This window comes from Hippopotamus amphibius, chromosome 1 (assembly GCF_030028045.1).
Source record: "Hippopotamus amphibius kiboko isolate mHipAmp2 chromosome 1, mHipAmp2.hap2, whole genome shotgun sequence".
NCBI lineage: Eukaryota > Metazoa > Chordata > Mammalia > Artiodactyla > Hippopotamidae > Hippopotamus > Hippopotamus amphibius.
This window is the reverse complement of record NC_080186.1, coordinates 201,503,600-201,529,779: the sequence shown is the minus strand read 5'-3', so window position 1 is coordinate 201,529,779 and position 26,180 is coordinate 201,503,600. Positions and strand designations below refer to the sequence as shown.

The following is a 26,180-nucleotide window of genomic DNA, read 5'->3' as shown; positions in this document are numbered from 1 at the left end:
ACAAACAATATTGCTATGATTCAGAGTACATTTATAATATTATGGAAAGTACAATATAATAAATAATGTCTAAAAGAAATTTAAAATCTCTCTCTCAGAACAGTTTCTTTTTTTCATTAAATTTTTTTCTTCAAAATATCCCTAAGATGTAAACACATACATAGTATAAAAGAATGACCCCAAGTACTCAAACGCTATATCTCTGATCTTCGTTTCTCTAATCCAAAGCCAATTAACAATATTAGACGGCCTACAATGTATGAGGATGTTTGCTAGCTATAGCCATGAACATGGTCCCCATTCTTAAGCTTAGAGGCTAACTGAGGAGCAAAAGCATAAATACTTGAAAGTTAAGGAAATTTTCAGAAAGTTAAACAAGAATGAAGTCAGTCAACAATCTAAAAACTGCTACAAGCAATTCATGTAGATAATAAAGTCTAAAATGAGTTTAGAAAAATGAAGGATCCCTATAGGCTAGGATAGGTTCAGAAGGTTTTAGTGAAATTTCTCAACTAGGCTTGAAATACAGGTAAAATTCCAAATGGAAATTGGAGAGAGACAGTGAGCCAACACAGGTTTAGACTTAGATCAGCCTCACACAAGTCAGAGATTTTACTGATAATGAATAACTTTACTAATAATTTCAAGGGCACATGCCATCAAGAGGCGCAAGCAAAGCAGGGAGCAGTCTGGAACAGCCTGACCACGTCTTCCCAGAGCCTCTCCTCTCTGGTTCAGCATAGGTGATGTCTCTAAGCAGGGCACATGAGTCACCTCACACATTGGTGAGCATACTGCTTATAAAATACTTCTATTTTATGTGCCAGAGAGCTATACTGCTCATGTGATATTTTTCAGAGAAACATGCCTCACCTATCCACAGATTATAGGTTTGTTTAACCATAAGCAATGCGAAACCAGTTATCCTGATCAAAATACTCCTTGGATAAGGATTCTCCTCATAGCAGACCAGGCCACCTGTCTTCTTTCTTTCCCCAGAAGCCTTCCCCTGGTATTCAGGAGAGAAAAAGACCACAGACAAGTGCTTTAACACCTTCCCTCCCCACTACTCAGAAAACATAAACAGAATTTTGAAAAAATAAAAAAATGAAAGCAATTTCAAATAATGGTGAACAACCCAGTTTAAAAGAAGCAAAAAGAGTATTAAGCCAAATAGAATAATATGACATTGGAGGACACGTGCAATCAAAAAGTAGAAGGCCCAAACTGCTGGGTTTGGACTTTATCCTAAGAGCAATGAGGCGCAAGAGAGGCTTTAGGGGCAGAAGCGGACATGGTCAAGCTGAACGAAGTTATTAGTATTTGATTTTTATCCAATGAGGGCATGCAAGAGTGGAGAAAGACTTGAAAGGAAAACTATGGTACTGAAACTAAACTCAGGAAATATACTACTTTAAGTGAAACTACTTCATTATTTTTATGAATCAATTTTACTACACATAAAATGGATATTTTTAATATGCAAAATAAAGGCTAATCTTTATTGGTAAATTCTTTAATTCTCAACATGAGACACTGTACTGAGTCACTATAACACTCTTTTATGGTCAGATGATGCCATATAAATTATAAGGTACAATCTACGTGTTTCTTTCTAGGACATGGAAATTCCCACTAAGGATACCAATACAAGTAGATCGAAGGCATCTGCAAATCTAACACTTGTGATTTTGACTAAAGCAAACTTAAAGGTACGCAACATATAGTAATGTGTAATATTGCTACAGCTAAAATTTGAAATGTATTTTCTATGAGACTGCTGTGTGAAAGGGAACTGCGTACCTGGATAGTGAATTTAGGTAGTTAGACATAGATACTTACATCTACATCTCAAAGAGAGGTTTGGTTTGTTTGTTTGTTTTTTTGTTTTTTAATCCTCTACTCGGTAGGGAGTCAAGATGGCGGCGTGGGAAGACGTGGAGATCGCGTCTCTCCACAAATAGAACAGTTGCCGGAGGCCAGCGGGGGACCTGAGGCCCAAGCAGACCACAGGAAACCCGCAGCAACCGGCTCCACACAGCTTGTGGGATCTTGATACACAAGCCCAGTGTCACACCTGTGTCCCTGAGGTGGGAGCTCTGAGGCCAAAACATTGGACTAACAGGGAAACCGAGTTCCCAGGAAATATCCTTTACTGTGAGGTCTCCCAGAGGTTCTCAACTTAACACCAAGACCCAGCAGGAACACAATCCAGCCCATCCAAAGTGGGGGGAAAATGAGATGACAAAAAAATATGCCACGATGAAGGAACAAGGTACAAATACACAAGAACAAATAAATGAAGAGGAAATAGGAAAATTGCCTGAAAAAGAATTCAGAGTTATGATAGTAAAGATGATCCAAAATCTACAAGAAACAGTTCAAAAGGAATCAGAAGACCTAAGAGCAAACAAACAGTACTAGATAACAAAATAACCAAAATTAAAAATACTCTAGATGGTATAAACAGAAGAATAACTGAGGCAGAAGAACGAATAAGTGAGTTAGAAGATAGAATGGGGGAAATAACTGCCACAGAGCGTGAAAAAGAAAAAAGAATAAAAAGAACGGAAGATAGTCTCAGAGACCCGGGTGACAACATTAAGCGCACCAACATTCGAATCATAGGCATCCCAGAAGAAGAAGAAAAAAAGAAAGGGTCTGAGAAAATATTTGAAGAGCTTATAGTGGAAAACTTCCCCAGCATGGGAAAGGAAATAATTAATCAAGTCCAAGAAGCACAGAGAGTCCCTTACAGAATAATTCTCTACTCATTTGGACATAATAATTCTCATAAAGTGATAATGATTTTGATACTTAGAAAAAATGAGCCCTGTGAAAACAGCCAACTATTAGTACTAGTATTAAAAGTGAAAAGAAGGTAAAGAGGCAAAGAAAGTGAGCATTCTTAACCAGAAAAGATAATCTTGATCACTTATGTTATAGTTCTATTTGCAAATTTGGTACTTCTCAAAGGTTTGGAAAATCTCTTCAGCAACTGTCAAAGGTCTGATTTAGGACATTTTAGTTTACAGTCCCCTAAAATCAGTTGTAAAATTTCCTGTGTATACCCAAATGCACATTATGCTGAAAAGTGTATCCATGTATTTTATCAAATTGGTAGTGGAGTCTAAGACCCAAAATAAGCTATCAATGGCCTAAATGAATTAATAAATTGAAAGTATTTAGGATACTTCCCGGCATGTAGAAGGAGTCCAACAAATATCAGTTATCATGGAAGACAAGATTCAAACTCAAATGGTTTGTCGCTGAGTCCAATTATATATATTTTTTTGGTAATACAAAAGTGTGCTTCCTCATAATATGGTACCAGGGTACAGTGAGTGTGGGTGAGGGTAAAGGGGGAAAAGCCTTCACCTTCATCTTCCAAAGCAAGAGCATTTGAGCTGGGCCTTGTACAATTACAACAACTGAAGAATGGCTAAACAGGCATTTTAAACACAAAGAGTACTTGAAAAGGTACAGTGATTTGAAAGAATAACGTATCAGTTTGATGCAAGTGAAAAGAATCTCTTCCCCTTTTTATAATTTTTTTTTCTTAGAGTGAACTCTGAATGCAAATTCTTCTTTTACCCAACTAAGAACTTTAAAATTCTTTAGAAAAATTTAAAAGCTTTTTCAATCAGGTAATGAAAGTTCCATTCAAAGCTTTCATAAAAGTTTTATCATTATAAATCCTGAAAAAAAAGTCCCTGAAGATACTAAGTTAAAATTGCCCTTTTAGGGGTTTAATACTAAAACCAGTTTCTTGGTTTCAAATCCTCACCTTTTTGAAAAAATACTAACCATTCACCTTGAATTCAACCCTGAACTGTATCATGCTGAAAATAAGATCCATAAAAGTAACATTCTCTCCTTGGAATGCAAGCATCTTTGCATCATACTGTAGGTCTATATTTATGCAAGACAACGTCCAGGATATTTAAAAAATAAACGATAGGGATGTGCAAGGGTGCACTCAGGTGTAAGCACATGAAAGCGCACATGCATGTGCAAAGTTGTAGGTGTGCCCGAAAGTGTGTGAGTACACAGTATACACATGCATGGGTAGAAAAACGTAAGCAAAGATGTGCGCATGAATGTATCCGATAAGAAAGTGAGAGATAAAAGTGTACTCTTCTTTGTTTCACTCCCTTTAAAAAATGTTCAAGGAAGATGAAAGATAGACTTCAAAGAAAACTGATGTCCTCTATCCATAAAGCAAACATATTTCTATGATTTTCCTGCACTACCAACACACTCTCCCAACCCTGTTCTGAAAAAGGAGTCTGGTGATTGTTTCAAAGGGGCAGAGGCAATGTTAGTCTCAGAGATCTTTTGACTGTTAATTAAATTATAAAGAAATTTTAAAATTTCTTTTAAAAACAAAATATTACTACACACACATATTTTGCCATAAGATATCCTTTATTAAAAAGCATGAAAATTAATATCAGAAAAGAGATCAAAGTTCCTAATATGTTCTGTTTAACTGACTTAATATTCTAGTACACAGAGACTGTCACTATAAGTTCTAACACCTATAATTGACACCGTGAAGTCACATCAGTCTAACGAGGCCTCATTGGCAGCAACTGTATGGATGCTGCAAAGACAAGAGATTCTCCTGCGGCAATATTTACAGCTTTAAATACATCATATGACAGGCAGTATGATTTGTACAGGACACCTGAACTCTTCTTGTAACTTACTGTATAGGTCCTCTTTTGCAACTTGGCTCTGACCTGGTATTAGAAAATGGATTAGGCTTTTGTACTTTTTATAGGTTGTATGACAATTATCAATGTGAATAGAATAAAATAAATGCATATAAAATTTAAAAAAGCACACACACAATGATGACAGATCACCAATTTAGTTGATGCAGTGCAACAAACAGAAAGCTACAATTCAAATGTTACCTGGCCTGTAATAAAATCACCCTTCAAGTATTACAATGCCATTAATCCAATGTTTCACGGTTCTTTGATCTAGAAACATCCTTGCAATTGATGGTATGTTATTCCAAATCCCAAGTGCAAAGCTTATTTTATTCAGAACTTAATTAACAAATTTTACAATAAAGATGTTGCCTAAAAAAATCATGGGATTGAATATTATGCTTTAAAATATTGTCACAGATAATTATTGCCAGTCACTTCATTTTAAATAATATGTGAAATAGTAGCATCTTTCTACATAATTTAATTGGGAGTTCTAACTGGATACAAGGGAGTTGAACCCTCAAGATCTGAAAATACATAGACTGAATCAAATTCACATTTGTTGGTTTAAGTGACTTGACAACTATGGGAAATTATTACTTGGTTCTTTTACTTGACTGAGGAACTTCACCATGAAAGGGTAAGACATTATTTCCCAAAAAAATCACATAAAACTTTCTAGCTGGCAAATAAAAACAGCAAATAATATCTGTCCTATGATTCTATAAGCATTATTAAACAAATCTTGCATATAGCATACACCACTTACTTTCATTAAAAGCATATTCGAATCCTTCCAGTGTATCAGGAAAATCAAGAGGTGGTTCATCTTTTTTCATTAGTTCATCCAAATCTATCCTAGATAACAAATCTAGAAAAGAAATGACATGAAATTTACTTATATTCCTTTCCATAATTAATAAAAAAGATTATATTTTATTTTAAATATTCATTTGTTCTATTAGATTACTTTTTATGTGTTGCCTTAACTGATAAGACTATTAAATTTTGAAGTTCCCAAAGTGCTATACTATGATGAGGTACAGTATCAATATAACATAAGCACTTTTGAAACCATAATTCTCAAAACAATCACAACTCAGATCCTATGTACCACTATGGTAAATTATTAACTTCTTCCCTTCAAAATATACAGCTATTAATTTGTACCTTATTAACCTCCTTCTATCATTTTAAAAGTTTCATATACTAATATGACTTTTAAAAGGTCACTAAATCTTACATATAAATGAAACTACTGCTATGAATAAGGGAACTGAAAAATATAAATAATGGTAATATAGCATATTATTCTATTTTTAGAGGGAAAAATCACAATATTAAAATAAAACACTAACTGGAGAAAACTGGCTAACACAAAACAGTTTTTATTCTTCACGTAATTTGATTATAGATAATAAACTGTCAGCAAGGTTTTGTAAATAAACATTTTACTTTTAAATCATTTTAGATTTACAGAAAAGTTGATAGTACAGATAGTGTCTGTATCCAGTTTCCCCTATTAACAGCCTACCTCACCATGTTATATTTGTCAAAATGAAGAAACCAACGTTGCTACATTACAATTAACTAAGCCCAGATATTATTAATCAGTTTTCCCATTATTGTCCATTTTCTGTTCTATAATCCAGGACACCACACAGCATACAGTCGTCACCGCTCCTCAGTCTCATCTTTTTATTTTCTGAGCATTTCCTCATTCCTGTTACTACAAAGTGCTGCAGCCTTATCTTGTAATTTCCCTGCCCCAGCCCTAGAATCAATCTGTCAACAGTATTTAATGATCTCTTTAAGCTGTCATGGGATGAGGCAAAAATTCTCACTATATGTCATCTTAGTATATATGGAAACTCAGGAAAATAAAAGATAAACTTCAAATGTATATAGTTCCTAAAAGATGTGTTGTTTTTTTTTTAAGTTTAGATTTTGAGATTTTTTTTTCATTCTAACTCAAGTTACTGAAAAGAAAAAGCTCCTAGGATACACAGCAAACTAGTACCCCCCCTCCCCCACCCCCCACCTTTTTTAAACAAAAGAAGAATCTCAGAAGTAGCATTTTCTTTCTGTCTCTCACTTATAGAGATATAACAGATCCATCTGTACAGATCATAAAAATATGCTAGAGGAAAAAATAGTTTGTCTACCTCCAGTCTCTAGTCTCTCTCCATAGGACACAAAGATAAACACATCAAAAAACTCGTTAAAAAAAAAAGTCATTGTTTAAAACTCTTCAAACTGCTGTATCAAATAAACCTCAACTCACACAAAAATATACCATTTTCAACATGCAAACATGTTCATAAAAAAAGGTTTGCAAGCTATCTAGTAAAACAAAAAATATCACAAATTACGCACGCTGGACCAAAGAGATACATGCTGACAAATTTCTGATTATTTAATAAAGTTCTGAATAACACATAAACCTCTGCAAAGTAGAAGATTTTTAATATCAAAAATTGGCTTGAAGATTCTCACTTATCTCCTTCCAATGAATTGAATTCTTTTACTTCACAGTCATCTTCCACAGTTTAAAACTTAGAAACCTTTTAACAGACTCACAAAAACCATCCAATTCATAAGCAGCCATATTATGAATATCCATTTTCTCTATCAGCTCAGATCATAAAATGCCACCTAAAATCTATATATTATCTTAAGATTTCACATACTTCACCTCACTTGACCATCACAGCCCATGTTATCATCTTCACTGTATTTGAAACAAGGAAATAAGCTCAGAGAGGTAAAATGGCTTGCCCAAAATTATACCTTAATGGTAAAGTGGGATTAATAAAATAAACTTATTCCCTAATACCTAACACAGTACTCTTTCAAAATCCCCATACTTTTATTCTATGTGCTGTATAAACTCTAAAATAGTCTACCCCTCTCTTCATTACCTTATAAAAAGAATAAATTCTTCTGAATATAGAAATATGCTTTTGCTTTGACCAAAATGTTCCTCTGAATGATAAATGAACAACTGAACAAACATGCCTTCCTCAAACTTCTCCTCTGTCAACTAGAGAACTAGATATAGATTTTTTATTTCGTTAGCAATGAGAAGACACGTAGAAAGAAACTGTTCGAAGTTATTTTTCTTCTTTGTAAAAGGAAAACAATGCCATATAACTGCATTTTACAGAGACTGCGTTCCAAAGCCAGTAGATTACACAAAAATCAAGTATAAGAAAACATTTCCATTGAAAATCCCTTCAATCGCCTATAAAATACAGTACAATTGAATCCTTATAACCTAAATATACATCAGATATAACACAATTGTTTTCTCTAAAACACATTTCTGGTGATTAAAGTGATTTAGCAACTAGAATTCTAAACTTCAACTAAGCATATGCAGTAACTGGATAAATTTTATACGCAAAAGAACTGAAAACAAAGACTCAGATATTTGTACACCCCTCTTCACAGCAGCATTATTTACAACAGCCAAAAGCCAGAAGCAACCAAAGTTTCCACAGACAGATGAAGGGTGTGATGGTTAATTTTATGTGTCAACTTGACTGGGTGCCCAGATATTTGGTTAAACATTATTCTGAGTGTGTCTGTGAAGGTGTTTCTGGATGAGATTAGCATTTCAAACTGTAGACTGAGTAAAGCACATTGCCCCCCACCTCTAGTACGGATGAACCTCATCCAATCCATCTAAGGCTTGAATAGCACAAAAAGGGTAAGACAGAATTCCCACTCTCTGTATGACTGTCTTCAAGCTGGAACATCAGTCTTCAGTCTTCACAGCAGAGGCTCTGAGGATTTTGGACCAAAGCCTTGCTATCCACTGCAGGTAACTACTCTCGTTTTGAGAAATACCTCTTGGCCTGCTACTGGGCCTGACTAGAGACTGAACACTTAACCATGGGCTACCAACTTACCATGTGACCTTAGCTGCCCATCATGAACTAGGTGTTAACTGACCCAGCAAGTTATAAAGTTGGGTGTGTACAATAGCACTCCATCATCGAATGGAAGTGGTATGTTTGTGATCAGGACTGAGCAGGACTGAGCAGGACCTAAAGACACAAGTCCCCAAAATAGCACCATTTCCTAGGGTGATCAGCCAGCCAACTACTTGGTGGCGGGTTAATTACACTGGATCACTTCCATCATGAAAGAGGCAGCATTTTGTTCTTACTGGAATAGATACTTTCTATTTGCCTTCCCTGCACTCAATGCTTCTTGCAGTTATATACAATTTTCTCTTAAAATTTATATGGAAAGGCAAAAGACATAGAAAAGCCAAACAATGCTGAATAAACATGAAGTGGGAAGAATCATTCTAGTCAATTTTAAGACTTACTATTTAGTTCAGTAATCAAGAGAGTATGGATTGGAGAAGAGATAGACACAGATACAGGAAACAAAATAGAGAACCCTAAAACAAGCCCACCGAAATATGTCCAATTTATTCTGGATAAAGGTGAAGAAGTAATTCAATAGCGGAAAGGCGGTCTTTTTCACAAATAGTGCTTGTGCAATAGGCAAAAAAAAAAAAAAAAAAAAAAAACAACTTTGACCTAAGTCTCATGTCTCATACCTTATATAAAAATTAACTCAAAGTGCATCATTAATTTAAATGTAAAATCTAAAAACATAAAACTTTTAGAAGAAAACATAAGGGAAGATCTTCATAAAGTAGGGCTAGGCAAAGAGTTCTCAGACATGACACCAAAAGCATAATTCATAAAAGAAAAAATTGATAAATAGGACTGTCTTAGGGATAAAGTTTTATTCAGTTTGTCAATGTGTTCTAAAACACATTTTACTATGCATTTGCCATTTTATCTTCTAATATTTTCAATTTGACTCCCTCATTAATCATGACAAGCTCATGTATGCTAAGCGGTTGTATTCCTATTATACCAATGAAGAAAAAGATTTAGAGAAGTTAAGCAATTTGTTTCATGGTAGGTGGGAAAACCTGAGTTTGAATCTAGATAGATAGTTCTATATTTAGACTCTGTCCATTCTCTTTTAATGTCACTGTACTACCTCTACAATCCAGAAGACCAACCTAATCTATTACATACTGCTATTGGAAGTATAAATTGGAACCAAAACTTGAGAGATCAAATTTTCCCATTATCAAATAAGGTTGAAGATGCACAAAAGCTATCTAAGTGGAAACCCAGCAAGTCTATTTAGATGGAAAAACACACTTTTCTATCCTCTTTCCTAAATTAAACCATTACTCTGAGTGTGCTGGTCATTCTCAGCAGCATACATACATGCAACAAAACCTTTTATAGAGTTGTCTGTAATTGCCTCCAATTTCTCTCTTCCCATTCTGTATTGAAGTTTTCTAATATGACTTTCATTTCTGTCAATTCACTGAAAAAACTCTCTGTGAAGACCACGAATAACCGCCACAATGTCAAATCCAAGAGTAAATTTTCAGTCCTCATCTAACCTGGTTTATAATCATGAATAAATTAATTATTCCTATTTTCTTCACTAAGTGTTCAGGATCTCTCTCTTGCTCCTAGTTCTCAGCCTATCTAACTAGAAATTCATTTTAAGCCTCTTTTGCTCGTTCTTTTAAATTTTCCTGACCCTAGGTCAAGATGCCCCACAGTTCTATCTTCAGACCTTTCTCCTTCTGGCTACAGTGATATCCCTGGTGATCTCAATTAGGACCATAACTTTCAATTTTAATTACCTCTATGCTAATGATTCCTAAAACTTTTACCTCCAACCCAAGTGCTCTCCCAAAATTTCCACACTCAACCTCTCCAGCTTGATGTTTAACTGGCATCTCTGTTTAATATTTAATATGTCTAAAACCTAACTCTTGCTTTCCACCATCACTACCACAACCTGGTTTTCCCACACTTTTCTTAATCTAATTTTTCTTAATCTCATAAAATATCCCTAGTGCTAATGCCTCAAAGACAGCATACAGGATCATTATCCTAACCTAGTATGACATTTCGAACAACAGGAATATAGTAAGGGCACTAGTCTTGACTTAAAGAAACTTCTAGTGTTGGTTTTACCATTAAATACATGACCTTGAATAAGAAAAGCATTAAGAATACTTGCAGCTGTAAAATCACATGATTTTATGATTTATTTACTGAGTACATACTATCTCAGACACTGAGGTAGTCACTGTGAGGGATACAAAAAATTACAAATAGATTAGGTACTGATATTCTTATTTTAGAATTGAAATGAATGTAGTCACCTAAATAGTCCTATACTTTTCATTAGGCACAATGAAAATATCCTGAAAAAAGCAAATTAAGTATGTACCTTTGAGTGCTGTTGTCTTTTCTTTTTCATCTGGACCTCCCTGCTGGATTTGTGCCATGCTTATCCAAATTGGCAACAAAATTAAAGAGCTCAAGGAAATAGACATCAATCTTCAGAAGACAGTCTAGAATGAATGAAAGCAATAAATTAAGCTCTACTCAATCCTACCTACTCCATGAGAATGTGCTAGATCCTCCCAGGTGGGATTAATCTCTCTATTCTGATTTCCCACTGCACTTTGTTGATGCCTGTACCACAGTACTTATCATAGGCTGCCTTGCATTATAGTTATTTATCTATCTGTCTGGGTCAGCTAACAGATTACAAGCCCCAGGACAGAGGTATCAACTTCTTATCACATTGATGTGTCTCATACCAACAAGCAAAATACTTTATACACACACATACCTAATGCTGTTGAACTGAATTCAGCTAAACTTACTATTTAGGTGTAGTTCCCTCTCATCTAATGTTTTTAAAAATATCTCCAGGTGGTTTCAAAAACTTGAAATTTCTTTTAAAATAAACTGTAAACATATCTCATGTACAAGGTCAGAATATTTTCTTCCTGGGACATGCAGACAGGCGGAAGGAGAAAAATACATAAAGTAGCCATAAATTACCTCTAGTGTAATTCAAAATACAACTTGAGGGGGAAAAAATTAGCCCTTTTAAAAAAGAAACTATGTCAAATTCAATGTCTGGAAGCCATACTCTATAAATGGCACTCCAGTAAACAATCATAAAGTTACGATTTATTAAAATATAATTCTGCTCTGCTTTGGCCAAAGGGAAGACATTTGAACTATAAATAGTGAGTTTCTCCCAGGGTGCCCACAAACAGGGGAAAAAACACTATTCCTAAAGTTTAAAAGAAAAAAATGCAACACACACAATGGAAAAAAATTAAATTAAAATAGTCAATCCATAACTGTTAAGGAAATTACATAAAAACTGCAATAAACAAGAATAAATATTCCTCTGATTGATTTACTTACTACCCAAAAAGCAAACTTCGGTTTCCACTCAGAACTATATGTACAATTATCTTTAAAAACAGAGGCATTTTTATAATTAACAGAGTACAGCAGAAAATACTTAATAATAATACTTAGAATAACATTTTTAAACTATGAATGGTCCCAGGGTCATAAGTCAGTGCTGCCCTTATCTCAATTCTACCTGTAGGTGGGGCAGTGTAAGAGGAAGGGCCCTCTGGCTCTATCACTAACTAGCCATGTGTTCTTGACAAATTATTTAATTTCTCTATGCCTCATTTCCCACATATGTGAAATGGAAATGATAATCATGCCTCCCTCATGGTGTTACAGTGAGGTTAAATGTAAAACATTTAGTATAGTGCCTGATGCGTAATTAAGTGTCCAACATATGTTGGTTTATGTGTTTTAAATGTTGTAAATGTATCCTAGCTTCACCACGTAGTAACAGTTCTGTGGCCAGGGACAAGTCACTTCATACCCAAAAATCTTCAATTTCTCATTTATAAAGTGTAGCTCAAATAATAGTGGTTGAGAATTAATATTGTAGAAAGTGTATACAGCCGATCATTGCTACTGCTAGCGGTATTACTGCTTCTAAAGAATGTGAGGTTTCCTAACCTAGGAATAACTAGAATATGAGACTATTTTTGACTGGGAAAGCATTTTCACTTAGCATGGAAGTAGCTGTTATTTTTCTTCTGTGAATAGGTAACTCAAAACTCTGTAAATTCTACATGGATGAAATATGTCTATATTTCTTCAAGACACATATTTTTGTCTACAGGGTGGGCAATGTGCAAGACACCAGAGCCCAATGGTGAGTAAAACGTGGTCACAGCCCAGGTGGGGCTTACTCTCTAGTGACCATATCAAACTGCCGAATTGCCACAAATAAAATATATGACACTCAGACTGATCATTACAACACTGTTATAAAAGAGCAATATTTATAAGGGCTATCTATTTACATTCAGGAATTAGTTTTATCTGTCAAGTCCCACAAGTTTGTGTACAAGTTTCACCAGCAACTCTTTATTATATACCATCCTGTAGCAGAAATTAAATAGAAATGTTCATAATGAGAAATTCCATACAGTGCTCTTTGCTGACAAATCCAAAACCAAATTAACTATCAACAAGAGACTTCTTGCATTTTTTTTTTTACTCCATCCCTCTGCCAATTCCTAAATATAAGCTGTTAGGTTATTTTTCACTGGTCTCAAATTGTCTAATTTCTAAACAGAACAATGTATATGATTATTTCATTGTGATTGTTTCACTGAAAGCAAAATTATAAAATAGTTTTCATGCTAGAGTCATTCTCAAGATTCACATTTTAAAATTCTGGGGATCTAATGTAAAGCACGGTGACTACAGTTAACAATACTGTGTTGTATACTGAAAGTTGCTAAGAAAGTAAATCTTAAAAGTTCTCACCACAAAAAAAAAAAAGGTAACTATGTGAGGTGATAACTAACCTTACTGTGGTAATCATTTTGCAAAATATACATAAATCAAATCATCACATTATATGCGTTAAATGCACATAATGTTACATGTCAATTATATATCAATAAAACTTGAAAAAAGTTCTAAATGCTCTATAATGTTTAATAATACATTCTCCCTTTAAGACTTTGATCTCCATGAGGACAGGTATCATGCCTGTCCCTAGCACAATGTCTGATACATTTGGAGCTCAATGGATATTTGTCAGATTTACAAATAAATGAGTAAGAGACAGAGAAAAGAAATACAATTCACATTTTAAAGAATCGTTTTCAAGACTCCCAAGATCAAATATCAATTAATAATCATTATGCTTACTTTATACAAGACAACCCCAAAATACACATTGCAATTCACTGAAAGTGATGATTTATAAGTTAAGAAACTACTAATTACCAGCTTTGACCCTAAACCTTATAGCAGCAGATACAAAGAAGGTAAGCACAAAGCAAATTGCCTTTTGCTTTCTTATTCACTGTTAGATTTTTACCTTCTCAAGTTATTTTCCTTGGCTGTGGCACAGCTGGTGAAACTAAATCAGGAACATTATAAATTCTCAATTTAGTTTTCCTAATAAAAATTCAGAGTTATAACCTGCATAACCACAGATAAACACTACTGCAAATGCAGCCAGCAAGCTGTTTGATACATTTGATATATATATATATTAATACGTGCACTCGACATAGTTTATTTAGTATTATCTGATGGAGGTTAGGTTATAGGGAATAAAGTGGTGGAAGGTTTTTACTGATGTGAACTGGGACACAGTTGACATGTTGTATACTTCACGATAACCACTGCTGTTTAAATATGGTTTCCTAGAAATGGTTACAGTACAAACTAGATTCAAAACATCTCAGTTTGTGATTTCATTCTAAGAACTACACAAAGCAATTATCATATCTTCTTCCATTCTATGATTCCAACAGAGAATCCACTATGTATAAATAAAGCTATAAATAACTTGTCATGTGTAATCTTTATCCAGGCAGCATTTCAAAACATGAAACAGTAGAATATTTCTTATTTGCCCTGCTTGTTCAAAATATGGTATGAGCACTTATAAAGTGTACACAAAGATACACAGAAGCCTTAGTTTCCCGCATGTTTGCTTTCAGGCAGGTATTGAATACGACCTAGATACAGATTATTTTGCAACAGAAGAACTTTCCACCTCACATTGTGAATGATGAAAGTTCAAAATATATCACAGCATAAGTAAAATTGGGTTAAGTCTCTGGGACCCTTGGAGCTGGTTTGGTCTCAAAGAATATATGCTAAGTCAGGTTCTGGAAATCCAGCTCACAAGAGCCCACTTACAATCAAAAACACAGTAAATGAATTGGTACCAGAGATTTACGAGGAACCAAAACATCTACCCAAATTACAGTTAAAATATGCATGTTACTCAGAAGTTCCTCATCAGCAAAGGTTAGGTCATAATAATTCTGGACAGTTTATCGCTCTGAGGCAATAGTATGAAAAATGTGTGTTTTGGAGAGTGAGGGTTAGTGTGTATACAGACATATGGGCACTGGGGACGACACTAAAGAAGAATAAGGGCATCAGGCTGAAGCAGACATGGAAGACAAGGCCCAGGGTAACAAGGGCTCTTAGTGCATAGAAAACGGTGACTTCTATTGAGAATGTAATCTATGTATGGGTCAAGGTTTAGCTCAGAGTAGGAATATCTTGTTCCAATTCAAGCACACCTAACGTAATTCCTTAGCTTCTCAAGCAATGTGATGCTGTAGGTTTGGGATGAGAAATTCATGTTTTTAACCTCAATTCTACCACCTAGTGGCTGAGTGACCTTAAGAAAGTCACGACTTCTTTACCCTAAGTAATAGGAATAACAAACAAAATAAGAGCACTTCCCTTTACAGGGTGATTATGAAGATTACATGAAAAAATGTATACAAAAACATTTTGCAAACTATAAATTCCTTTATAAATATTAATAATCCACATAACATTAGAAATAATTTGGTTCCAATTACTACGTGCTCAAATTCCAAAAAGGATATTCTTTTCAGTCCAGCTTACAGTTATTAGAAATTTTCAATGTACATCATTTGGATGAATTATGAATTCTCATAATAAGTACTTGTTGAGTTTACTTGAGTTTCCAAGGCTATACTGAACATAATAATAATGGAATTTAAATTAAGTTTTAATATAATTTGTTTATATTCTTGTCTAATCTTATTAAAATATATGTCTGGAAAAGTTCAAGTATGTGAGTTCCACCTTTATTCAGATTAAAGTTGTGTCCAAAGAAGAACACTATTCCAACTATCTCCTAAATGCACATGTTACAAAGTCACCAAGCCCTTTCACGTCCATTATCTTATTAGGTTGCTGCCACAACTGGCTGGTAGAGTCAAACTACTCAACTTCAACTAGGAAAAGAATTCCAGTTTCTTTATCCTACAAAAGGTTTTCACAAGTATGTACTCATTTATATTATCGGGGAGTATTACAATTTGGAGTTTAGGCAAGCTGGAGGAAGTTAATTACATATATATAGACAAAAGCTGTCCACCAAAATTGTTTCAGTCTATTTGCTTTGCTATTCAGAATTAAGATTGATAAAAATTACTCCCCATCACAATGGAATACTCCTCAGCCATAAAAAAGAATGAAACATTGCCATTTGCAGCAACATGGATGGACCTACAGAATATTATACTTAGTGAAGCAAGTTAGACAGAGAAAGACAAATATTATATGGTATCACTTATACGTGGAATCTGAAAAATAAAACAAATGAATCTGTATACAAAACAGAAATAGACTCACAGACATGGAAAACAAATTTAGGAGTACGGGATTAACAAATATAAACTACTATACATAAAATAAATAAGCAACAAGGATTTACTGTATAGCATTGGAAACTATATTCAATATCTTGTAATAATCTTTAATGGAAAATAATCTAAAAATATATATATAACTGAATCACCTTGCTGCAGACCTGAAACTAACACAATATTGTAAATCAACTGTACTATAATAAAAAATTTTTAATAAATCAATTAAAATGTAATCCCTAAACTGGAAACAAACTGAAACTACTCAAGTTTGTTACACAACTACTAAAAAAAAATTACTTCCCATCATTCCTCAAAATGCTTTGGTAAATCAAGCATCTAAAAGAAAGAGTCAAAAGTAAAAGAATATCAAATACAAAGATTTTAGAAGAAAATCTACTGTGTCTTTTTAACAGGTTTCCAACTTGGTAGCCATCTGGTTAGGTTTTATGATGCTTTCTGGCTACCAAAAAGACATCAACTCAACAAGGCTAGAATGAAAACCTTAGAATATCTGCAAGACAATGCTAAAACTGAATCTAAGAAATTGAACACTGCTAAGACAATTCTTTAGATAATTCTCAATGCTTAAGCCCTGCAAAAAAAATAATACTTTAAGTTGCCTTTTATGACGTTTTCATGATATGGGACAGAAACAGAGCTATGACAGAGAACAAAATAATTCTCAAAGAGGAGATGTACTAAAAATTTTAGAAAAACAGAGTATGTCAAACAAATAGTATCTTTCATAGGGATCAAATTAAATGTCATTAGCTACTTAAGATACTCTAACTCTATGGTAAACATAAACAATAAAATATAACAAATATTATAAATGTACATAATTCCAGGTCAAAATTGACCAAGCAGAAACTATCTTAATAATATTTTAAAGCAGCCAATACTATGAAATAACAGTAATAACATATTGCAAAACCTGAATCAAATTTACACATTCCATACTCTTACTAGCATCTCTGATCATCTCTGTGAATTCAAGTTTCAACCTAAATTTTAAAATATAATATGCATGTGGTAGACACGAAGGTGACCCCCGCCTCCCACCGCCAACCCCTGCCATGCCCCTTCAAGGGGAACTTGCTGCTCAGTAGCAGGGAGTACAGTTAACAAACAACCTCAAGCTGTTCACCACTTCAGCGTCAGCCTCAGATGGAGAGCACTGCCTCACTCAAGATCACACCTTTCCCAGGTTGACTGACCCTCAGGAGCTGACAATCAAGCAAGAAAATAAAGGCCCAGCCATTTCAGCCTGATGCTGGAGAAGCCTGACAGGCACTACTTGCTCCAGAGCTTGCCGCCAGGTTGGCCGAGGTTTTGTCATGCCTGCATTTAGTTCAACTTCTCCCTTTGACTAATCCTATTGACCTCCTTGTTTTCACAAGAGTCGATATCTAATAAACATCTTGCACTCCAAATTTTGTCTCAGCATCTGCTTCTCAAGTCCAAGCTGCAGCAATGTACTTTTCTAAATGATTTTTCTGCAAATTAAACAAAAAAAATTCTGATACTGAGACAAGATGTATCCAGAATATATAAAGAACACTGGCAACTCAACATAAAATGTTAACCTAATTTTTTAAACTGACAAAGGATATGAATATACATCTCTCCAAAGAAGATAAACAAATGACCAAAAAGCACAAAAAAGGTATGCTCAGCCTCATTAGTCATTAGGAAAATGCAAATCAAAACCACAATAAGATACCACTTCACACCCCATGGCATGGCTGTAATCAACAAGAAAGAAAAAAACAAATGCTGGTGAGAATGTGGAGAAATTGGAAACCTCATCTACTGTTAGAAGGAATGTAAACTGGTACAGCCACTTGTGAAAACAGTTTGGCAGATCCTCAAAATGTTAATAAACATAGATTTACCAAAAGACCCAGCAATTCCACTTCCAGCTACATACCTAAGAGAAATGAAAACACATGTCCACACCAAAACTTACACATAAATGTTCACAGAAGCATTATTCATAATTGCCAAAAAATAGAAACAACTTAAATGTCTATCAAGTGATGACTGGATACATAAAATGTGATATATCCATAAAACAGAATATTACTCACTAATTACAAAAAAGAACGAAGTACTGACATATGCTACAACATGAACAATGCTAAGAATATGCTAAGTCAAAGAAAGACCACATATTGTATGATTCCATTTACATGAAATGTCTAGAACAAGCAAATCCACTGAAACAAGTTTTGGGGACTTGGCATGGGGGAGAGAATGAAGAGTGACTGCCAGTAGGTACTTAGTTTTGGGGACTTGGGTGGGGGAGAGAATGAGGAGTGACTGCCAGCAGGTCCTTAGTTTCTTTTTGAGGTGATGATTCCTATACTGCAAAAGAGATATGTTTATATTGAAGCAGTATTCCTCACTGTGTGTTAAGTAGCTCTCTCTCTCCCATCTCTTCTTTAGAGCTACCATGCCAAAGGTCAAGGCACAGTCTCAAAAGGGCTTGATGATCTCACTCATTCTTCTTTTCCTTCCATGAAAATAAATTGTTAAGTGGACTTCAGGCAGACTAATTAAAGAACTTCTCTCTTCAAATGTCCCTATCATTCCTTTCACCAGAGCCAGGCTGGCAACCATCTAGGCCTGCTCTATCTAGACATTAGGGGCAAATAAATTATTCCCTAGGTATAAAAGGTCAACATTATATATAAAGTTTTTGTAAATCACAGTGCTCTAGTCTAGTTTGTTTTAGTTCTGTGCACTGGCGATTCCCTGTCAATGATAATTTGCCTCCCTGGCCTATCCCTACCCCTTACATACACTTTCCAATGAGAATCTAGTCAGAAGCACTTATTCACTTTGGTCATGATTTAGTTAATTCTTTGGCCACATACCACCTAACAGTATCCCAATTTTATCCAATTTCTAATAAGGACTGAAATTTGGTAATAATTGCATTATTATTATCATTATTATTACTATTATTATTTTGATTATTATTGCAACTGATCCCACACATAATACTAACTTACTTCAAAGTTAGAAATGTACCATATGCTATAGGGAAAAATAAACGAAGGAAAAACTTGAGCATATAATCAAGTAATTTACTCTTAAGCCAGTAAGCTATACTCATAACACCAGCAATAAAGTTTAATGGCAAAATTAAGCTTTGTGGAGACCACAATTGTACTGCAAATAGGTATTTAAGTACTGCTCATGTCCTGTGTCTACTGATAGTGTACTCCTTATTGTTTATTTAAGGGGAAAATATCTGTGAAACCTGACTTTACCTAAATGTGTTAATAACTGAGAATGTTATCAGTTAAGTGCCTTCAGAATGAATGATTTTTTTGTTTTTTGGTTTTTCGCTTTTTTAGCTTCTAGACTTTCCCAATTCTTTATGAGGTGATAGTACTTTCTAGAATTTCAGGTCTGTACCATATTTCAAAAATGACCACATTCTGAGACCAACAGGTGATGAACTCAGAAAGATTCGGGAAGGCTCTCTATTGCTGTGATACTATAAACATCCAATCTTAAATAAAGAGAATTAGAAATGTGAAACTTCAAATCATCATTCTAAACTACCATATTAGTTACAGTGGTTATTTGCTTTATACAGAAAACAATAAACACAATTCATATTGTAACCTGACTAAAGTAACAAAGGATTTGAGGCAGCAAAATTCTCTTATTCCAAAAACAAAGAGCTTTGAACACTCCTGACTTCTACAAAATATTTCTCCCCCACAAAAACAACCATCACTTAGCCACACTATTAATTACAGGAGGTTAACTCTGTGGCACTGAAGTTGTCAGCACAAGGACACTGTGTGGAATGTTAAGCCATTTATATTATTAGACCTATGCTTAAACACAGTATGCCAGATGGCTTTCATTACTATTGTCTACATAAGCACAGAGTGGTAGAATCCTTTCCTACGATCACGAGAGTAAAGAATTTTACAACTAGACTTTACCTCAAACATTATAGCTAAGCTTCCTGAGGGACCCTCCTGTTGAGAATGACTAAACTCAGAAAGTACATTACAAAACATTACTTTATTTACAACTGCTACTCACTAAATTAACATAAAGGACGAAAATCATAATAACTTCAAAGCTGCAGAAAAGTATCTGACAAAATTCAATACTCAATTTTGGAAGAGAAGTCATAGCAAACTAGGAATAAGAAGCAACGTCCTTAACGTGATAGAGAGGTTCAAAAAAAATTACAGTAAAATTATTCTCTATGGAAAATTACTAAAAACATTCTCTTTAAAATCACTTACCAGGAGTCTACAGCCATACTACCCTAAACATGCCTGATCTCGTTTAAAATCACTTACCAGGAAAGAATATCCATCATTACCACTTTACTATTACCACTTCTACTCAAAGTTTTTTGGAGAGTCTAGCCAGTATAAGAAGATATGAAAAAATAAATAAAAATGTATAAGGATTGAAAATAGGAAAACAAAGTTTTTGGTTTTGCAGATGATATGATTATCTAAAACAACAAAACCAAGAAACAAGATTTTAAAAAATAAAAAAATAATCTCTACATATTAGGAATAAAAAGAATTTAGCAAGATGACTAAAGCAATTTATATAAAACAAAGTGTGTTTATAAATACCAGCAACAATCAGTTATAAAGCACAGTTTTTTTTTAAAGACATCTTTTTTAACAGCAAAAAATAGCTTACATAGTAAGAACAGATCTAACAAAAGGGACATTAAAACTATGTGCAGAAAATGATAAAATGTTACTAACAGACAATAAAGAAGACTGAAATACATGAAGGGATATACCATATTCATGCACAGAAGGACTCAATACTGTGAAAGTATCAGACTTTCTCTAATTGATATATGGATTCAATACAATTCCACTCAAACCCAAGGGTTTTTCCACAAATCCTGAAACCAAGTTCAAAAAATTATATGGAAGAAGACTGGCCAAATGTATAGAGAACAAATATATGGATACCAAAGGGGAAAGGGAATGGGGTGGGATGAATTGGGAGATTGACATACATACATTATTGATACTATGTATAAAATAGGTACCTAATGAGAACCTACACAAGCACAGGGAACTCTGCTCAATGCTCTGTGGTGACCTAAATGAGAAGGATATCCAAAAAAAGGGGATATATGTATACATATAGCTGATTCACTTTGCTGTACAGTACAAACTAACACAATATTGTAAAGCAACTATACTCCAATAAATAATAATAATAAAAGAAAACTGAGACACTCCTAAAAAAGAACACGATAGGAAGACTTGCCTCACCAGGTATCACAGTAAGACAATACATCATTAGTACTAGAATAGGCAAGTTGACCAGTAGAATAAAACTCCAAAGCAGACCCACATAACAGATTCATGCGACACCGGTGACACTGACATATCACTGGGCGAAGGTGAACTTTTCAATAAGTAGAACTAGCTAACTACATTGTAAAAAATGAAATTAGATGCCAGCCTCATTTCATAGAGAGATATCAATTTTGAATGGATTAAGAGCATAAATGCAAAAAGCAAAACTTTAAACTTTTTAGGGGAAAATATGGGAGCCTACTGTTTTGATGCTGGGGAAGGAAATGTGATTTAGATATTTACAAAAAAGATATTATTTTACACTCACTAGACTAGAAAATAGTAAGAAGCTAAAAAGAATTGGGTATAATGGAATTTTTATTTACAACACTGATCAAAATGTAAATTTATATAACCAATTTGAAGATATCTTTGGCATAAGATACCCAGGTTAAACATTCTCATAATCATCATCCTAGTAATCTCACATCTTGGTTCACAACTTGGTCTTATATATGTGTATCAGGAGATGGGTATAAATCACTCATGAAATGTTCATAACATCCAAAAAAAAAAAAAAAGCCTGTTTATTCATTATCCATAGCTGCATAACAAATTACCACAAAATGCAGTTGCCGAAAACAATAAACATTTATAATGTCCCACAGTTTCTGTGGATCAGAAATTTGGAAGCAGCTCAGCTGAGAGGTCCTGGCTCAGATTCATGAGGTTGTGGTCAAGATATACTGGCAAGGTCTGCAATCATCTGAAAGTCTGACTGAGGCTAGAGGTGACTCACTCACACAGATGAATTATTGATACTGGCTGTTGCTAGAAGCCTCAGTATCTCCCCACATGGGCTTCTTCACAGGTCTGCTTGAATATCACCATGTCATGGCTTCTGCCTTTCTCCAGAGAGATAGAGCCAGGAAATCAAAAAGAAAGCTGCAAAATTCTCACCATCACTTCCCCAATAGTCTACTGGCATAAATGGCAACCCTATTCAACGTAGGAAAGGTCTACACAAAGGCATGACTATCAAGAAGCAAAGACCACTGGGGGCCATCTTAGGATCTGGCTACCACAACTGGAAAAGACTGTTCTCAATTAAAGCAAGGCAGATATACTGCAGTATATTAACAGAATGAATAATAAACAGCAGTGAAAGTGAATGAACCACAACTACACTCAAAAACACAGATGAATGTTTCAAAAATACTCACTATGCAACCAAGAATGAGAAAACTACACATACTTTAATACCATTTATACAGAGCTCAAAAACAAACTAAAACAATTTATTGGTATCACAATTTAGGCTACAACATAAGAAAAATCAAGAGAAAAAAAATTCAGAATGTGGGAGGGGCATGAAGTGGGGAAAAACACACGGGTCAATGTAAATTGCTGATAGTGTTTTGAATACTATATTGAGTGGTGAATTTACAGCTGTTCATTATATTATGGTCAATAACTTACCTAAGTATTACATATAGGGTGGCTACTTTTGAATCAGTATATAATAAACATATAATCATAAAAGGCCCTGGTTGTATATAACCTTTTTTATTTATGAACAATATATTTTAAAATAACTGATAAAGAAAAATACTAAAAGAAAAGGAATAACGTAACTAATTTTAGTAACACTGACTTTTATAAATTGTTCTTTGGGGTATTTTTCTTAATAAAAATGTTAGGAGTCCAGTCCTGTCTATTTAGTCAGAAATTTGGGGGTCCTACTGGTGAGTAAACCTAAGAAGCAGTTATAAGAAAAAAGGATAAACAGGTACTAAACAAACTTCAGAGCTGCTATATATCAATAAAATATATTACTAAAACCCAATTGATTCCCTGCTTGTTTTGAAATGGAACTAATATTTTGAATAAAAATCGATTTTCTCAAAAGCTCTTGCACCAGCTATTAAAAAAGATAAACTATATATTTAAAAACTGCACTGAAAAATAATATCCCAGAACTTTACAATAAAATATTTTAAAATACAACTATGCACATAAACTATTACTTATGTTTTTGTTCTTTGCTTGGTAACTGCCATTAGTAAGTATAACAAGAAAAATCTGCCTTTGAAGATATACAAGCAATTAAAATTTAAAATGCTGACATAGGAGGCAGTTATAAGAAACTTGAAAATAAAAGATGAGGACTAAGAATCCATTTCAGAATGATCTGTCCCCTTGACTACCAACAGATAGGCTCATCTGGCCACAATAAACTATTTTCCACAGAGGATCATCTGCCAGTCTTTCAACATGATACAAAAATGGGTTTTACTTCTGAGAAAAAAAAATAATAACTTTCCTTATTTTTCCAAAATAAGGTAAAAAAGAAAAAATGCTGTAACAGCAGCCACTGGAGGGAGGACTTGATGTTAGAATGAGAATAAAACAAGCATAAAACATATTATCTGGTGCTTTGTCTGAAAATAATATTTTGTTAAACTCACTTCTATTTGTTTAAATGACAAATGCTGAAAACACTGCTTTTTCTGCATGAGAGTTAAACTTCCTTTCAGTGAAAAACAGATGTTGATTCAACTGCCCATTATTGGTACACCAATTAATGGTAAGAAAATTATAAAGCTGCCTGGACCAACAAAGAATTAACACCAGTGCTTAGTCTAAGTATATATTTAAAGGCCTATCCTTGATTTTAAATAAGCCTATATTTTGTTCATTTGAAATATTATCTATAAATTTTGCTATAAGACATCAGGCACTACTTAGTCCCTAAGTAACTACCTGAAATCCAACTATTCCTAAGTTGGCAGAGCTTCCATAAACTTGTGCCATTGCTCTTCATGTGGTTGATGGGTTTGCTTTTGCTTTTAATGAAAATACTCATATATTTTAGTATGTGTTCACGTAAACCTGGTTTTACACACACACACACACACACACACACATGCACATGCACATACACACACACACATTACGAGGATCCCAAAGTAAGCTGCAAGCTTCCAGGGCTGGCCCTTTACAGACCACTAAGTCCAAGGATATTATTTAAGAGAAGTTTAAAGATTCAAAACATAAAATCATAAAACTGGAAGGGCACAGAAGTGGGCTCTTTCACAATTTCAGTCTCTATTTTAATAATGGTTATATACTAAACAATAGACACAAGGCTTGTGTAAAGTCCTGAAACAATTCCAAACCTAACATCCCTTCCCTTTCTAAAATGATTCCTTATAAAATCAATATTTTGGAGTTGACTTCTTAAACTCAAGAATCCTACAATGATTTAATCAGTGAGTCAACAAAACTGTCAGTTCTGAATAAGAACCATTCAAAAGAAAAAGCAAGAAATGAAGTGTAAACTCTAAGGAGCACAGAAATTCTTCATCTGACAAAATATTCTATTGAATAGGGAACACACAAACTAAGAAAATGGTTTCAAAAAATAAATCGGTAACAATGAATATGAAGAGTGTAACTCAGACATTTATGCCAAAAGTTTATTTATATTTTAAATTTATATGGAAGATCACTATTTCAGGACCTGTGTAGCATAGTTTTATTTTTTTTTAATTTTATGAAGTAAATAGTTGGTCCTTCATTTATATATTTTAATTTTTAGATCTAGCTAATATTCATATGCCTTTAAAAATGAGTAGAAAATAATAATCGGAAAATGTTAAATGTATTCACTTACCAACAATAAACCAAAAACTAAAGTTTTGTAAGTATGGAATGTATGGAAAAAGACAACCTCACTCAAATGTTTTGCAGAAACTGAAAACAAGTCTTAGGCAGTAATACATCTTAATAAGTAAGGTAACCAACTGTTCTATAATTCTATAGGTGAATATATGCGTTATACTCCAAGGTTGAATTAACTAAAACAGACATAAATGACCATCGCTTTGAAAACTGTGCTGCAATTCCTATCAGGTCAACATTTAGAGAAAACATGAAATTTAGCTCTTTGTATTTTATATTATGGTCAGCTGTATACAGGCCATATCACCTCTCAGAGGATAAGGGCTGTCTTACTCATCCTGACATCTCTTACATATTATGGGCTCATAAATGTTGACTTAAACAGGGTTTGTTTAAAAATGATCAAAGGCTATTAAAGCAAATAACATTCCCAAGAAATGGAGAGAGGAAAGATAATTAATGCAAAAATAAGTCCTTGGGAATTCCCTGGCAGTCCAGTGGTTAGGATCCATGCTTTCACTGCTGAGGGTGTGGGTTTGATCCCTGGTCAGGGAACTAAGATCCCACAAGCCACATGGTGCGGCCAAATTAAACAAACAACCTAAATGCCCATCAACAGATGAAGGGATAAAGAAGATGTGGCACATATATGCAGTGGAATATGACTCAGCCATAAAAAGGAATGAAATGGAGCTATATGTAGTGAGGTGGACAGACCTAAAGTCTGTCATACAGAGTGAAGTAAGCCAGAAAGAGAAAAACAAATACTGTGTGCTAACTCATATATACAGCATCTAAAAAAAAAAAAAATGGTACTGATGAACCCAGTGA

At 34.2% G+C, this 26,180-nt stretch overlaps 1 protein-coding gene across 7 annotated transcripts in view; it reads right to left on the bottom strand.

Moving 5' to 3' along the window:
- The window catches only part of FAM172A (family with sequence similarity 172 member A), a 405,836-nt gene that overhangs the window by 362,767 nt on the left and 16,889 nt on the right, over window positions 1-26,180 (bottom strand). For all 7 annotated transcript variants that reach the window (XR_009054334.1, XM_057739283.1, XM_057739272.1 and 4 more), the window contains exons 2-3: window positions 11,019-11,142; window positions 5,494-5,595 (exon numbers count right to left, since the gene is read on the bottom strand). Coding sequence is in view for 6 of the 7 variants with exons in the window: in XM_057739283.1 (XP_057595266.1) it covers window positions 5,494-5,595; window positions 11,019-11,124 (208 nt within the window). In the remaining variant the exon portion in view is untranslated. The remainder of the gene's footprint in view (window positions 1-5,493; window positions 5,596-11,018; window positions 11,143-26,180) is intronic.